General features: G+C 44.2%; 1 protein-coding gene across 3 annotated transcripts in view; it reads left to right on the forward strand.

Annotated features, from left to right (window-relative positions):
* UBE2L3 (ubiquitin conjugating enzyme E2 L3) overlaps nucleotides 1-15,056 on the forward strand; it is a 50,802-nt gene that overhangs the window by 12,318 nt on the left and 23,428 nt on the right. For 2 of the 3 annotated variants that reach the window (XM_023646790.2, XM_023646791.2), the window contains one exon: nucleotides 4,774-4,869. The exons of the other annotated variant lie outside the window; for it this stretch is intronic. In XM_023646790.2, coding sequence (XP_023502558.2) covers nucleotides 4,774-4,869 — 96 coding nt within the window. The remainder of the gene's footprint in view (nucleotides 1-4,773; nucleotides 4,870-15,056) is intronic. 3 annotated transcript variants of the gene reach the window in all.

Raw genomic sequence — 15,056 nt, forward strand, 5'->3', positions numbered from 1 at the left:
CTGCTTCCCTCACACGCCTGGTGATGTCTTCCACATCTCTGCATACATTTCTCACACACACACGTACCTGTTCTCTTCTCTTCAGAGGTTTGATTTTTCCCCATCCTTCAAGGCCCATCTCAGAGCTCAGAGCCTCTCTTCCACGAAGCCACTGCCCTCTGCTGTTGCCTGCTGTGCTTCCCTCACTGACCTGCGGGTTCCTAGAGCAGCGCTTCTCTGCTCTTCCAACCCAGCCTCAACAGCCAAGATGGCATTCAGCTTTGCCTTCTGGAGTTCCTTTAGGGGTACAATGTGCCTTTTTCCATTTAACAAATAGGAAATTACAGGGTGAGAGTGAATATGCTTTTTATTTTTTTAAATTTTTTTTTAAGATTTTATTTTTTCCCTTATTCTCCCCAAAGCCCCCCAGTACATAGTTGTATAGTCTTCATTGTGGGTCCTTCTAGTTGTGGCATGTGGGATGCTGCCTCAGCGTGGCCTGATGAGCAGTGCCGTGTCCGCGCCCAGGATTCAAACCAACAAAACACTGGGCCGCCTGCAGCGGAGCGCGTGAACTTAACCACTCAGCCACGGGGCCAGCCCCGAATATGCTTTTTAAAACCGTGTAGGCACCCCCTACCTTGAGACTTGCAGTCCATAATGTTGATTTGACATCTCAGACAGGGCTGACTTGTACAGCTGATTTTTCCTCTGTACGTCTGTCTGGATTTTTAAAGCGGACTACACCACAAGCTAGTTAAGAATCACTGGCTTCTGAAGAGTTCTCAGTCAGGCTGTGTGTGAGGATTACCTGGGAGGTTTTGAACATTTGATTTTCCGAGCCCCATTGTAGATCTCCAAAGAAGAAAAAAAGAGAGACTTTGTTAAATACTCTGCCCAAACTTGGATGTATACGTCTGAGTTGTATGGCAGAGTGCTCACTGTATACAGCTGTCTCCTGCTCTCCTTTCAGGGACGAGCCGAAGCTCCTGTGCAGGACTTGGCACAGTGCGCTCCTGCTGGGGCCAGGGCCATCTCTGCTGTTAGAACCTGCAGAGCCGTTAGGCAGTGGTCCATTTCTGCCACACGCCACACTTGGGCCTGGAGTGGGCATCCAGCCCTCTGGGCTGGAGTTTGAGCAATGGGCTTTTCCCTTCTGAAGGACCAGGTAGCACACTTGGGCTTTTACGAGTACCTGCAGTACACTGAGATCCACCATGGGCTCAGACCTGGACCTCATTTTGAGAAGCATTGCTCTCTTTCTCCCTTGCTACTTGCCCTCTCTGGGAGGCCTGCTCTCCTCTGCAGGGAGAAGCAGTGTGCAAGTTGGCTGGTTCTGCTTTCCCTTGCGCTCTTCTCCCTTGGTTTGTCAGCATTGCGCCATCAGCCTGGAGCAGCTGACCCAGGACTGCTTCTTGCTTTTAGCAGAACTGAAACAAACCTTTGTAGGGCATATTTTGTAAGGCCCTGTAGTTCTTGGGTTTGGTCTTCCTCACTCTGTTCTTCTAGAGCAGGGCCACTTTCACAGTTTTTCTTTGTCGAGTCTTTTCTTCCATCATGTGTAATATCCTTTTAAATTTGAACTCTGAATTTACATTGATTTCTTTAAATTCCTTCCCCAGTTCTTCATTCTCAGTTATAGGGGTGCAGTTTTACTTGAGGATTTATCAGTCCTCTTGAGTCATCTTGCCTTTTCAAGTCTCAGACCTTCAGATGAACCTGTCTTTCTCTGAATGACTTGAATCCATCTTCTTCAGGTGTTCTCAGTGGAGGCGTGATTGGCATTTCCAGCTGAACAGTTCTTGCATGACCATCTTGTGCACTGTAGGACTTTTAGCATCCTTTCCTCTGATAGCGTCTGTGGGTCTCTGTAGCTGTGACTCTAGAGGGTGGGAAATTGGGCTGGGGTGATGTCACAATGCCTGGCACCCACTGGGCAGAGCTGGGGATGCTTGAATGCAGTCCTGCTGGATGCTGGTGCCACCCTATTGAGAAACGATCTCCTAGGGGCCTTCCCAATGATCCCTGGAGATTACAGGGCTTCTTTGCTTGTTTGTTTGTATGTCTTGGTTTCTCTCACTTCTGCCTGATAATCAGTTCTTCCTTGTTGGTTAGAATTATGCAAAGGAGCTTGCCTCTTCCGTCTTTGGTGAGCTTAACTTGACAGCAAGGTAAGTTGAGAGTTTATCTGATAAGCACTAACCATACTTTGGACTCTCTGGGCCTCTCAGCTCTGCTGTCATAAGCGTTGCCCATTCTTCTCTGGCCGGAACATGTGTGCTGTCCTCTTCCCACAGGACAGCTTTTGTTTTTGTTCATGTGTCTCTTGATAGCAAAGCATTGGCAGGTGCCCTTTCACACCCCTGCCCAAAGTACCCTCTCATCCCTCCCTTTTTCTTGAGCAAGATGAAATTTTTCACTGCTATATACAGTTGTGAGTCCCATCTTGCCATAGTTTTGTAATTCATTTGAAATTTACCTTCTTGTGTTTATTACCAATACTTTGTTTTGTTAGTGTGTGGATTTCTGAAGCCATAAAGTATATTTACAGATTACTTTAGAATTTACTTCCTCCCATGAATACTGAATATATTCTCCTCTGTTGTTTCTATTTTTTATTGTTTAATTTCAAAGTTATATCTGAAGATTTTTTTTTCCTGTCTGTATTTGGTTTAAAACGTTTTTGGTAGCTTGGTTGGACTTAACCTTTAAGGGACATGATATATTCTGTCTCTAGCCAAGAATCCTACTCTAGTATCTTGAGCCAAGGACCAGAAAATCAAAATACATAGAGAGCCTTCCCATCCCAGAGCCCTTTTCCCTCCCCAAGCCCCAGCTTCCCATCAGTTCACGGACCCGATCATTAAGCAGGTGTTTGAGCATAACCATGAGCTTCCTGATCCGTGCCCTAATGCTTGCCCTCATGGAGTTTGGGGAGTGGGCCAGAGTGGTAGTGTGGATGCGAGATTGATTTCTTCCCCTTCCTGAATCTGCCCAGGTGTCATAATCCCCAGGGGAGCATTTCCAGTGAGTCACAGGCATTAGTAGGAATGCCTGGTGGTTGGCACGTTGAGTGGTCTATCAGATTCCATGCTTTCCCTCCTGCAACCACAGGAAGAGGGGCTAGGCCGCTCCTTCCTTCACTGCAGGAGTCACAACCATTGCTGCTAGCATCTTCCCCACAGAAGCTGACCATCGTTTAGAGATGGACCTCATCTCTCAGCAGTAGCAACTCTCTCCTGTCACTGCACAGCTTGTTGAAAATCCCTGCTTCAGACTCCATCCCACACTTACTGGAGCAGAATTTCCGGAATTGAGACCAAGGCCCAGATGATTGTGGTGGGCAGCTAGGGTTGACAAGCAGCGGCACCCTGTGGGAAGAAACTCAGGCCCGTCACCTGCCATGAAGCACCAGTGTGTCCCCACTGCCTCTTCATTTGATGTACCATCTTTCTCAGCCTCCTCCGTTCCAGGCTTATGGCACATCCTCCAGCTGAGAACCTGTAACACTGGCTCAGTTCCCCCTTCCTTTGGAATGGTTTCCCTGTGTGCCTTTGTATTCCTCAGCGTGCCTTGTAAACCGTTGGCTGTGTGATAGGAATATGGGGTGCAGAGGATCTTTTGGGCTTGATATGAGGGCTGATTCAGAGCCTCTGGGCTACTGTAAGCTGCAGCACCGAACAGGGAGGGGCATCCCAGTCCTAGAGGTGTGCATGGGCTGGACCAGCAAGGAGGAAGCCAGGGTGAGTGAGGAAGCTGTCCTGCTGGCCCAGCAGAGGAGGCAGGGCTCAGCTGGATGGTACTCTGGGGTTGCTGAAGAGAAGGGACCCAAGAGATGTGGAGGAGGCTGTTGTGCGATGGGTGAGAGGCTGAGTTGGGGCATTGGTGGGGAGCATGTCACTCCAGGTATCTGAAAATGGAGGCATGTTGGGGATGTGGGCGCTTGCGCGGTGGGCTATAACGCCTAGTGGAGTGCACTTGAGTTGTCGGGGAAGCAATGGGAAATGTCAGGCTGGAGCATAGTTGAAAAACCAGTGGCTGACAATTCTAGACTAAAGACATCTCAGACCGGACCCTGAAGGTAGTCAGGGTGGTTGTGCTTTCTGGATGAAATGGTATTTGCTGCATTGACTGTTTGTATAATAATAATCTCTCACATTTGCAAGGAGTTCTGTTGCTTACAACGTAATTTCCCCTTCATTGTCTACAACTCTGGGTCTTACTACCCCTGTTTTGCAGCCAAGGAAACCGAGACTCAGTGAAGGTTTCCTGCCCCCCTCCCATCCCAGACTGGATAGTTGTTCTCTTCGCTGTGTACCTGTGCTGAGGTAGAGTCCTTCTGAAATTGCACTTGCAGCATTGGGTAGAAACCTTTGTGGGTATGTGTTTGCTCCTAGCTCCCAGTTTCATTCATCTTTATATCCTCCGCATCTGACACATAGCCAGTGCTTAATAAATCTTGATTGGAAGAAGACAGGTCTGTAGCACCTTTCTTGCGCCCCTGCTGCGTGGTAACCAACCCAAAGAGGAGGTGGTGCGTCCGTAGAAGCACAGTTATTTACGCACCAAATTCTCTGGGTTCACCAAGGTGGGGGCTTGTCTTGGTCTGGGACACAAGTTGAGGGGACCACCATGACTCCAGGCCTCTTAACCAGACCAGTTATGGTCTAATTCACACTGAAATTTTGTCATCAGTGGTGTCGGCACTCGGTTTAATTTGAGGGAGTCAGGAGGGATCTTAATATGTGGTGCTTTCCTCTATTTGACACCCCTTTATGCTTTGTTAATCAACAGGAGCTTGAAGAAATCCGCAAATGTGGAATGAAAAACTTCCGTAACATCCAGGTTGATGAAGCTAATTTATTGACTTGGCAAGGGCTTATTGTTCCTGTGAGTATTGAACACTTCCACTTCTTATCAGATTATTCTTTAAGGTGGTGTGTGTGCTGTTGGGCTTATGTCTCTGTTCCCAAATAGGCAGCCAACAGATGCACAGAGGTGGGCTGTCACTCTAGGGTAATAAAGTAGGGACCATAGCCTCGGGTTCCTGAGGAGAATCCTGTCTTTGCACTGGTTTTGTAACTTCTGGGGGGCCCAGGCTTTCCAGCTCTGTGGTTACCGACCTGGGGAAGCAGTGTGTGTCTGTGCTCCTGTCTTCCCCGCTTCTCTCTGCCTGGCCTCATTTGTCCACACGGGGCCGCCTTCTCTGACCTCTCTAGAGAGATGGCGGGTGTTCCCATCTAGATCTTCTCTTTGCTTTCCTGCCTGGTTTTACATCTGTGTCACCTCCTGGACACCTGGCACCTCTGTGCCCCGCATTTGTCTCAAATCCCTTTGCCTAGTGGCCCACCTGTTCCCCTCACCTAGTATCTTTTCTGGGGCTTCTGCCTCCAGTGCGTGCCCCCTACAGCTCCAGCTCCCTGTCTCACAGACTTCTGCCTTCAGACGGGCTCGAGCTTCCTCCTAACAATGGGTTTCCTGTGGCCTTACTGCCCTCTTGATTTAGTGTCTGCTCGCTCTTCATTCTTTCATCTCCTCACCTTTCAAGAGACTTGTCCTGTACTAACTCCAGTTTGCAATCCAGGTTTCTCCCACCCTCCTGAAACTGCTTCACACCAAGCACACGGGCTCCCCTCAGTCCTCACGCTTCTGGCTTGGCTGCCCTGGAGCCAGGGACCCCACGTGCCTCCCCAGCCTTTGGAGCCTGCCCAGTATCCCAGCCCCCCGTACTGTAACCACTGTGCCACTCACTCCTCTTCTGCTGCTTCCTCTTAACTCTTTGCCTCGTATCTTGTTTAGTCTCTCGCCTTTCGTTCGTTGTTTTGTTTCTTGGGGACTCTGCTTCTTCCAGCATCGTAGGTTACTAGGTTATTGCTGTTTGTGAAAAGTCCCATCTCTGCCTTCATTTCTGCCTTCTCCCTGGAGCTACACCGCCTGTCCACATGGTGGCCTCCCTTGGATGGACATCGTGTGCCTTCCACTCCCCCCAACTCACAACCGGGACCCTCTGTGTGAGTGCTCCCATTCCTTCCTGTTCTTTCGCATCTGCCTCCCTTCTCTTTTCATCCCTTCTCTCTGTTTGAGCCCCAGGCCCTTTCACTGTGCCTGACCCTGCCCTACATTGTGGTGTAAAATCTTTTTGGAGGGGCAGATTGGCTGCTTGGTCAAAGAAGAGCATGGAGCATGCTTACTGGAGATGCTTTCTCCTTCATGCTGGTTATAGGTCATGCCTTTTTTTAACAGCAAATAGTGGATTTGCAGTTTATTTTCCTAATGATTTGGATAACTAAGGAAAGATAGACTTTGTAGTGTTTTAGTACACATTCAGAATTTTTATATCTGGGAGCGTCCAGTCTGGTTTTAAAGATGAGTCCTTTGTTTGGATTTCTCCAGGCTTGGAGGTAGTGGAGCTTGGGGCATAGGGTGTGGATGATGGAGAAGCCCCTGCCTAGGAAGGGTCGGCCGGTGACCCTAGGCTGTGCCTGCCGTGGGGACCTGTTAGGTGCTGAGTGAAAGGATGGCCAGGACCATCTGACCACTTGTCCCTTTTCTAATTGAGATTTTGTATCCTACTGATATAAGAAGTAAACAGTTAATCTGTGGATCTTTCAAAAACTGATAAGAATGAATGGGACTGTTTTAAGCAGTCAGGCTTGGGCAGTCTAACAGTGCCCACTGGTACATGGGTAGACCCATAGTCTACCAGTGTCACTGCTTGGGCAGTGAGCTCAGTGGCCTGGGAGACTGCAGGCTGGCTGCAAGGGTAGATGGTCCTCATGCAGGCTCTGGCAGAGCACAGACCAAAGCCTCCCTCTGTGTGTTGTTGGCAGAGCCTGTGGACCAGGCTGCAGTCTCATCAAGCCTGAGGTGGAGACTGGCTGGTGGAATCCCAGTGTGCTTGGGTAGGGCTCTGGAGAGTGTCCAGGCCAGAGCCTCGACTTCCATTGGGGAAGCTGGGCCCAGAGACAGTAGGCCACAGCAGGGCTGCGCTCACATCGCCTCTTCCCATTCCTCTCTGGCTTCCTTCCTATAAACACTGCCCAAGGCCCCTGGGTTGGTGTGAGGAGCATGTCAAGGAAGCAGTTAAGGCAACATGAAGAGTATAAGTCAACATAAGTCAGCATGAGGAATCTTCTACCCAAATTCACCTGGGGTCCATCCAACTGGGGTGAAAGCAGGGCCACGCTGATAGAGGCGTGGCAGCCCAGAAGCGTGCCTTTACAACAGGGTGCTGGTCCTCAGGGAGCTGCTTAGTAAGTTCACCCTGGCTGTAGTTCAGAGAGGGGCAGGCCCAGACCCCAGAGAGGGAAGGTGGCAGTGCTGCTTCCTAGAGACACTTCATTGTTACCGTGGCAGTCAGGTTTATTCCCTTTAAGCACTTGTTTTTATATAAAATTTTTAAATTTGAAATTCAGATGTGACAGTTGAGGGAAGAAAATTCCCTAATCCCCTAATCCCATCATGAAGAAATTTAGTTCAGAAAGTTTTGAAGCACCTGCCCTTCAGGAACTAGGGGCATGGTGGTGAGCCTTCTTGAAGCTTCTTACCCAGTGAGTGTGTTTACTCTTAACTGTTAGCATATTCTTCCCAGCCTTTTCATGCATTTTTAATGGAACATTTGATAATTTCATAGTTATTGTATACTGCATCATTATTTAGTCATTGCCTTGAGACTCTTCATGAACATAATTTTTAATAACTATACAATATCCCATAATATTTATATGATCATTTATTTAATTATTCCTTTAATTTTGGCCATTTAGTTTGTTGATTTTTTTTTAAATAGTGCTGTTTATTTAGAGTTTTACCAGTTTTTTTTGTGTGTGAGGAAGATTGGCTCTGAGCTAACATCTTTTGCCAGTCCTCTTTTTGCTTGAGGAAGATTGTCGCTGAGCTAACATCTGTGCCAGTCTTCCTCTATTTTGTATTTGGGACGCCTCCACAGCATGGTTTGGTGAGGAGTGTGTAGGTCTGTGCCCGGGATCTGAACCAGCGAACGCTGGGCTGCTGAAGCAGAGTGCATGAACTTAATCACTGCGCCACTGGGCCAGTTTTTCCATTTTTAGAATAATTCACCCATGAACATGTTTATGTGAAAATTTTAGTGTACATCTTTGTTTATTTTAGATTCTGATCCTAAGATGGAGTATCCTGACCATTAGGATGAGGGTTATATTGTATATAAGGAGGGGACCATCTGTAAGCCTATGTATATTGTCAAATTTTCCAGAAAGTTTGTGCCACTTTATACTTCTACAGGCACTGTCTGCACAAGTGCCCACGTGTCCTTGGCTGTCATGGAAGTTGCCAGGCATTTTTAAAGAGGGTTCAGAATGGCAGGTACTTCAGCACCCAGACTGGGGGGTCCGACTGCCCGAGGTGAGAACCCCAGCCCTGTCCCTGGCTGCCTTGGTGATCTTTGGCAGGTTACACAGTTTGTCCCCGTATCCTCACCTCTGAAAGGAATGCTTCCCTCTCTGGCTGTTGTAAAAGTTCAGTTAAGTGCGCGTGTGTGAAGTGCCTAGCCTCACTGTTGTTATTAAAGCTTTTGTGGGGCTCTCTGGAAAACTGGCAATATGTAGCAAACAGCTTATTAAACGAACACAGAAAGAAATTATTGTCGCCAATTTGATAGGTGCAAAAGTTTTCAATTTGATTTGTGTCTTAGTTCCACTCAGGCTGCTATATAACTAAGTGCCAGATACTGGTTAGCTTAAAAACAACAGAAATTTGTCTCTCATGATTCTAGAGGCTAGAAGTCTGAGATCAGGGTGCCAGGTGGGTAAGGGCCCTCTTCCCGTCATAGACTTCTTGGATCCTCACATGGTGGAAGGACCAAGCTAGCACTCTGGGAGGGGACCTCTTTTATAAGGCACTAATCTCATTCATGAGGGCTCTGCCCTAATCTAGTCACCTCCCAAAGGCCCCGCCTCCTAACACCATCACCTTGGCCATTAGGTTTTCAAAGTATGCATTTAGGGGGACACAACATTCAGACCATAGTAATTTGCATTTTTAATTTTGTTCTTTAGTTGAAGTTTTTTTTCATTTATTTATTGACTGTTTATATTTCTGCCATCTATTATCTATTAGGTCTTAGTATGTTTCTTTGTTGAATGGTAGAAATTCTATATATTAATCCTTTGTGTCTGGGAAAAATATTTTTCAGCTTTTTCTTTTTAATTCTGTTTATTCAAAAATTCCTAATTTGAAGGTTTCTCTTAAAATTAAAAAAAAATTTTGCTTCATTGTTTTTTTTAATGTGGTAAAATACATATAACAAAATTTGTCATTTTTATCACTTTTAAATGTACAGTTCATTGACATTAATTACATTCAAAATATTGTGCAACCATCATCACTCTTTTCAAAATTTTTCGTCACTCAACACAGAAGCTCTGTACCCACTAAATAATAGCTCTCTACTGCCCCTGCTTCTCAACCCCTGTAGTCCATAGTGTAGCTACTATCTGTCTGAATTTGTCTATTTTAGGTATTTTATATAATGAAGCATATCATATTTATGGCCCTTTTGTATCTGTCTTATTTCACTTAGCAAAATCTTTTTCAAGGTCATCTATGTTGTACCATGTATCAGAACTTCATTCCATTTTATGGATAACTGAAATTCCATTATATTTGTGTACCACATTTTGTTTATCTGTTGATGGACAGAAGGTTGTTTCCACCTTTTGGCTATTGTAATTAATTGCTGCTGTGAACACTGGCATGTAAGTATCTCGAGTCCCTGTTTTCAGTTCTTTTCAGTGTATATGTAGGAGTAGAATTGCTGGATCATCTAGTAATTCTGTGTTTTTAAACTTTTTGAGGAACTGCTGAACTGATTTTCACAGTGGCTGCGCCATCTTTTATCCTACCGGCAGTGCAAGGGTTCCAGTTTTTCTTTGTCCTCAACAATACTTGTTTTCCTTTTTAAAAAAGTTATAGCCATTTTAGTAGATGTGAAGTAGTGTTTCATTGTGGTTTTGATTTGAATTCAAGTCCTTTGCTGCCTCTTTTTTTTTGAAGACTTTTTTTTTTAGAGCATTTTTAGGTTCACAGCAGAATTAAGAGAAAGGTATAGACCAAAGAACTTGAAATCAGCAATTCCAAAAGTCCCATGCACCCCTATGCTCATTGCAGCATTATTTACAATAGCCAAGACGTGGAAGCAACCTAAGTGCCCATCAACTGATGATTGGATAAAGAAGATATGGTATATATGTATACACACACACACACACACACACACACACACACACACACACACACACGATGGAATGCTACTCAGCCATAAAAAAGGATAAAAGCATCTCATTCACAACAACATGGATGGACCTTGAGGGTATTATGTTAAGTGAAATAAGGCAGATGGAGAAAGACGATCTCTGTATGACTCCACTCATATGTGGAAGTTAAACATGTAGACAAAGAGAATAGATTAGTGGTTACCAGGGGAAAAGAGGGGTGGGGGGTGGGCACAAAGGGTGAAGTGGTGCACCTACAATTGACAAACAGTAATGTATAACTGAAATTTCACAAGGTTGTAAACTATCATAATCTCAATAAAAAGTTAAAAAAAGAGAGAGAAACGTATAGAGATTTCTCATATACCCCTTGACCCCGCACCTGCATAACCTCCCCCATTATTGACATTCCCCACCAGAGTATGTTTGTTGCAATTGATGAAGCTACGTTGGCGCATCATAATCATCTAAAGTCCATAGTTTACATTAGGGTTTACTGTTGATGTTGTACATTCTGTGAATTTTTTTTTTTTTTTAAGATTTTATTTTTTTCCTTTTTCTCCCCAAAGCCCCCCGGTACATAGTTGTATATTCTTCGTTGTGAGTCCTTCTAGTTGTGGCATTTGGGACGTTGCCTCAGCGTGGTTTGATGAGCAGTGCCGTGTCTGTGCCCAGGATTCAAACCAACGAAACACTGGGCCGCCTGCAGCGGAGCGCGCAAACTTAACCACTCGGCCACGGGGCCAGCCCCTGTTCTGTGAATTTTTGACAAATGTATAATGATATGTATCCATCATTATAGTATTATACAGAATATTTTCACAGCCCTAAAACCCTCTGTCTTCTGCTTATTCATTCCTCTTGCTCCTCTTCTCTCCCCATCCTCTCATCCCTGACCACCACTGGTCTTTTTACTGTCTTCCTAGTTTTACCTTTCCGAAAGTGTCATATAGTTGGAATCATACAGTAGCCTTTTCATCTGTAGCCTTTTCAGATTGGCTTCTTTCGCTTAGTAATATGCACTTAAGGTCCTTCATGTCTTTTCATGGCTTGATGGCTCATTTCTTTTTAGCTCTGAATAATATTCCATTGTCTGGATGAACCACAGTCATTTATTCATTCCCCTACTGAAGGACATCTTCTTCGCTTCCAGGTTTTGGCAATTATGAATAAAGCTGCTGCTATAAACGTTTTTAGTTGGGTTGTTTATCTCTTTGTCTTTGTTTTGTTTGTTTGTTTGCTTGCTTTTGAGGAAGATTAACCCTGAGCTAACTACTGCCAGTCTTCCTCTTTTTTTCTGAGGAAGACTGGCCCTGAGCTAACGTTCGTGCCTGTCTTCCTCTACTTTATATGTGGGACGCCTACCACAGCATGGCATGCCAATATCTCTTTGTCTTTGAGTTGTAGGAGTTCTTTATATATTCTAGATATTAAACCCTTACCAGATAATTGATTTGCGAGTATTTTCTCCCATTCTGTGGGTTGTCCTTTCACTCTCTTGATAGTGTCCTTTGATGCACAGAAGTTTTCAATTTTAATGAAGTCCATTTTATCTGTTTTTTCTTTTGTTGCCCGTGCTTTCAGTGTCTTATTTAAAAGCCATTGCCAAATCCAAGGCATTCAGGGTTTCCTTTATGATTTTTTTTCTAAGAATTTTTATCATTTTAGCTCTTAAGTTTGTGTCTTTGATCCATCTTCAGTTAATTTTTTTTTTTTTAAGATTTTATTTTTCCTTTTTCTCCCCAAAGCCCCCTGGTACATAGTTGTGTGTTTTTAGTTGTGAGTTCTCCTAGTTGTGGGATGTGGGATGCCACCTCAGCGTTGCCTGATGTGTGGTGCCATGTCCGCGCCCAGGATTTGAACCAGGGAAACCCTGGGCTGCCGAAGCAGAGCGTGAGAACTTAACCACTCGGCCACGGGGCCGGCCCCTACAGTTAATTTTTATATAGGGTATAAGGTAAAGGTCCAACTTCATTCCTTTGCATGTGGAGATCCAGTTTTCCCAGCACCATTTGTTGAAGAGACTGCTCTTTCCTATTGAATGATCTTGGCTCTCTTGTTGAAAATCAACAGAGCATATATATGAGGGCTTATTTCTGGGCTCTCAGTTCTATTCTTTTGGGTTATATGTCTGTCCTTATGCCAGTACTACACTGTTTTGATTGCTGTAGCTTTGTAGTAAGCTTTGAAATCAGGAAGTGTGGGTCCTCCAACTTTAATCTTCTTTATCAAGATTGTTTTGGCTATTCAGGGTCCCTTGAGAGTCCATATGAATTTTAGGATGGATTTTTCCATTTTGTAAAAAAAAAAAAAAAACCTGTTGAGATTTTGATAGAGATTACATTGAATCTTTAGGTCGCTTTGAGTGGTGTTGTCATCTTTACAATATCAAGTCTTCAATTCATGAACCCAAGATGTCTTTCCATTTATTTGAGTCTTCTTTAATTTCTTCCAGCAGTGTTTTGTGATTTTTAGCATGCAAGTCTTACGCCTCTCTGTTAGCTCAGGCTGACATAACAAAATACCATGGACTGGGTGGCTTAAACAACACAAGTTTATTTTCTCACAGTTCTGGAGGCTAGAAGTCCCAGCTCAAGGTCTGGCAGGGCTGGTTTCTGTTGAGGACACTCTTCCTGGCTTGCAGATGGCAGCCTTCTTGCTGTCTCCTCACATGTCCTTTCTTTGATGCATGGAGAGCAAGCGAGCAAGGGAGCTCTTGGGTGTCTCTTCTTATAAGGACCCTAATCCTCTTGGATCAGGGCTCCACCGTCATGACCTCATTTAAACTTTATTACTTCCTTACTCCAGATACAGCTATATTTGGGGTTAGGGCTTGAATATATAGATTTGGAGGGGGCACACGTTTTCCATCTATCACAGCCTCCTTGATTAAATTTATTCATAGGTATTTTATTCTTTTCAATGTTGTAAATGGAATTGTTTTCTTTATTTCCTTTTTGGATTGTTCATTGTTAGTTGTGTAGAAATGCAACTGATATTTGCTTGTTGATTTTGTATCCTGCAACTTTGCTGAATTCATTTATTAGTTCTAACTGTTTGTATATGTGTGTGTGGAACCTTTAGGATTTTATACGTGTAAGATCAGGTCCTCTCTGATTAGAGGTAGTTTTACTTTTTCCTTTCCAATTTGGATGCCAGGCGTTGCTTAACGATGGGTATACATTCTGAGAAAGGCGTCGTTAGGCGATTTCATTGTTGTCCAAACATCCTAGAGTGTATTTACACAAACCTGAATGGTATAGCCTACTACATACCTAGGCTGTATGGTATTAGTCTTATGGGACCATCATCATATATGCAGTCTGTCATTGACTGAAACGTCGTTATGTGGTGCATGACTATATTTCTTTTTCTTGCCTAGTTGCCCTGGCTAGAACTACCAATATTGTGTTGAATAGAAGTGGCAAAAGCTGGCATCCTTGGGGCCGGCCCTGTGGCCAAGTGGTTAAGTTTGTGCACTCTGCTTTGGCAGCCTAGGGTTTCGCCGGTTCGGATCCTGGGCACAGACATGGCACCGCTCATTAGGCCATGCTGAGGCAGCGTCCCACATGCCACAACTACTAGGACCTACAGCTAAGATATACAACTATGTACTGGGGGGATTTGGGGAGAAAAAGCAGAAAAAAAAAAAAGATTGGCAACAGTTATTAGCTGAGGTGCCAATCTTTAAAAAAAAAAAAAAAAAAGGTGGCATCCTTGTCTTCCTGATTTTAGGGGAAAAGCTTTCAGATTTTCACCACTGCATATGGTGTAGGCTGTAGATTTTTCATATATGGCTTTTTTTCATGTTGAGGGAGTTCCTTTTTTGTTTGGCCCCAAATCCCCCAAGTACATAGTAGTTGAATACTTTAGTTGTGAATCCCTCTAGGTGTGGCGTGTGGGACGCCGCCTCAATGTGACCTAATGAGTGGTGCCAGGTCCGTGCCCAGGATCAGAACTGGTGAAACCCGGGGCCACCGAAGCAGAGCACTCAAACTTAACCACTCGGCCATGGGGCTGGGCCACCCAAGGGAGTTCCTTTCTGTTCCTAGTCTGAGTCTTTTTACTGTGAAGTATGTTATAAGTTTGTCAAATGCTTTTTCTGCATCAACTGAGGTGAGCTTTTTTTTTCTGTCTATTAATTTGATATAGTACATTGATTGATGTTTGTTTGTTGAACCATTTTTGCATTCCTGGGATAAATCCCACTTGGTCATGGTGAGTAAACCTTTTAATATACTGCTGAATTCAATTTGCCAGTATTTTTTGAGGATTTTTGCATCAAAATTCATAAGGGATTTTGGTCTGTAATTTTCTTGTAGTGTCTTTGTCTGGCTTTGATATCAGAGCAATGCTGGCCTCATAGAATAAGTTAGGAAGTGTTCCTTCCTCTACAGTGTTTTTGGAAGAGTTCAAGAAGGATTGCTGTTAATTCTTTAAACGCTTGGTACAATTCACCAGTAAAGCCATCTGACTCAGGACTTTCTTTTCTTGGGAGGTTTTTGATTACCGATTCAATCTCCTTGCTAGTTATAGGTCTATTTAGAGTTTCTTTTTGTTCTCGGTTCAGTGTTGGTAGATTGTGTAGTTGTAAGAATTGGTCACTTTCATCTAAGTTTTCTAATTTGTTGGCATACAATTATTCATAGTATTCCCTTATAATCCTTTTTATTTCTGTAAAATCAGTAGTAATGTCCCTACTTTCATTTCTGATTTTAGTAGTAAGAATCTCCTCCCCTTTTTCCTTTGTCAATCAAGCCAGAGGTTTGTAAATTTCATTGACCTTTTCAAAGAACCAACTTTTGGTTTCATTTTTCTCTATTGTTT

Source organism: Equus caballus, chromosome 8, assembly GCF_041296265.1.
Source record: "Equus caballus isolate H_3958 breed thoroughbred chromosome 8, TB-T2T, whole genome shotgun sequence".
NCBI lineage: Eukaryota > Metazoa > Chordata > Mammalia > Perissodactyla > Equidae > Equus > Equus caballus.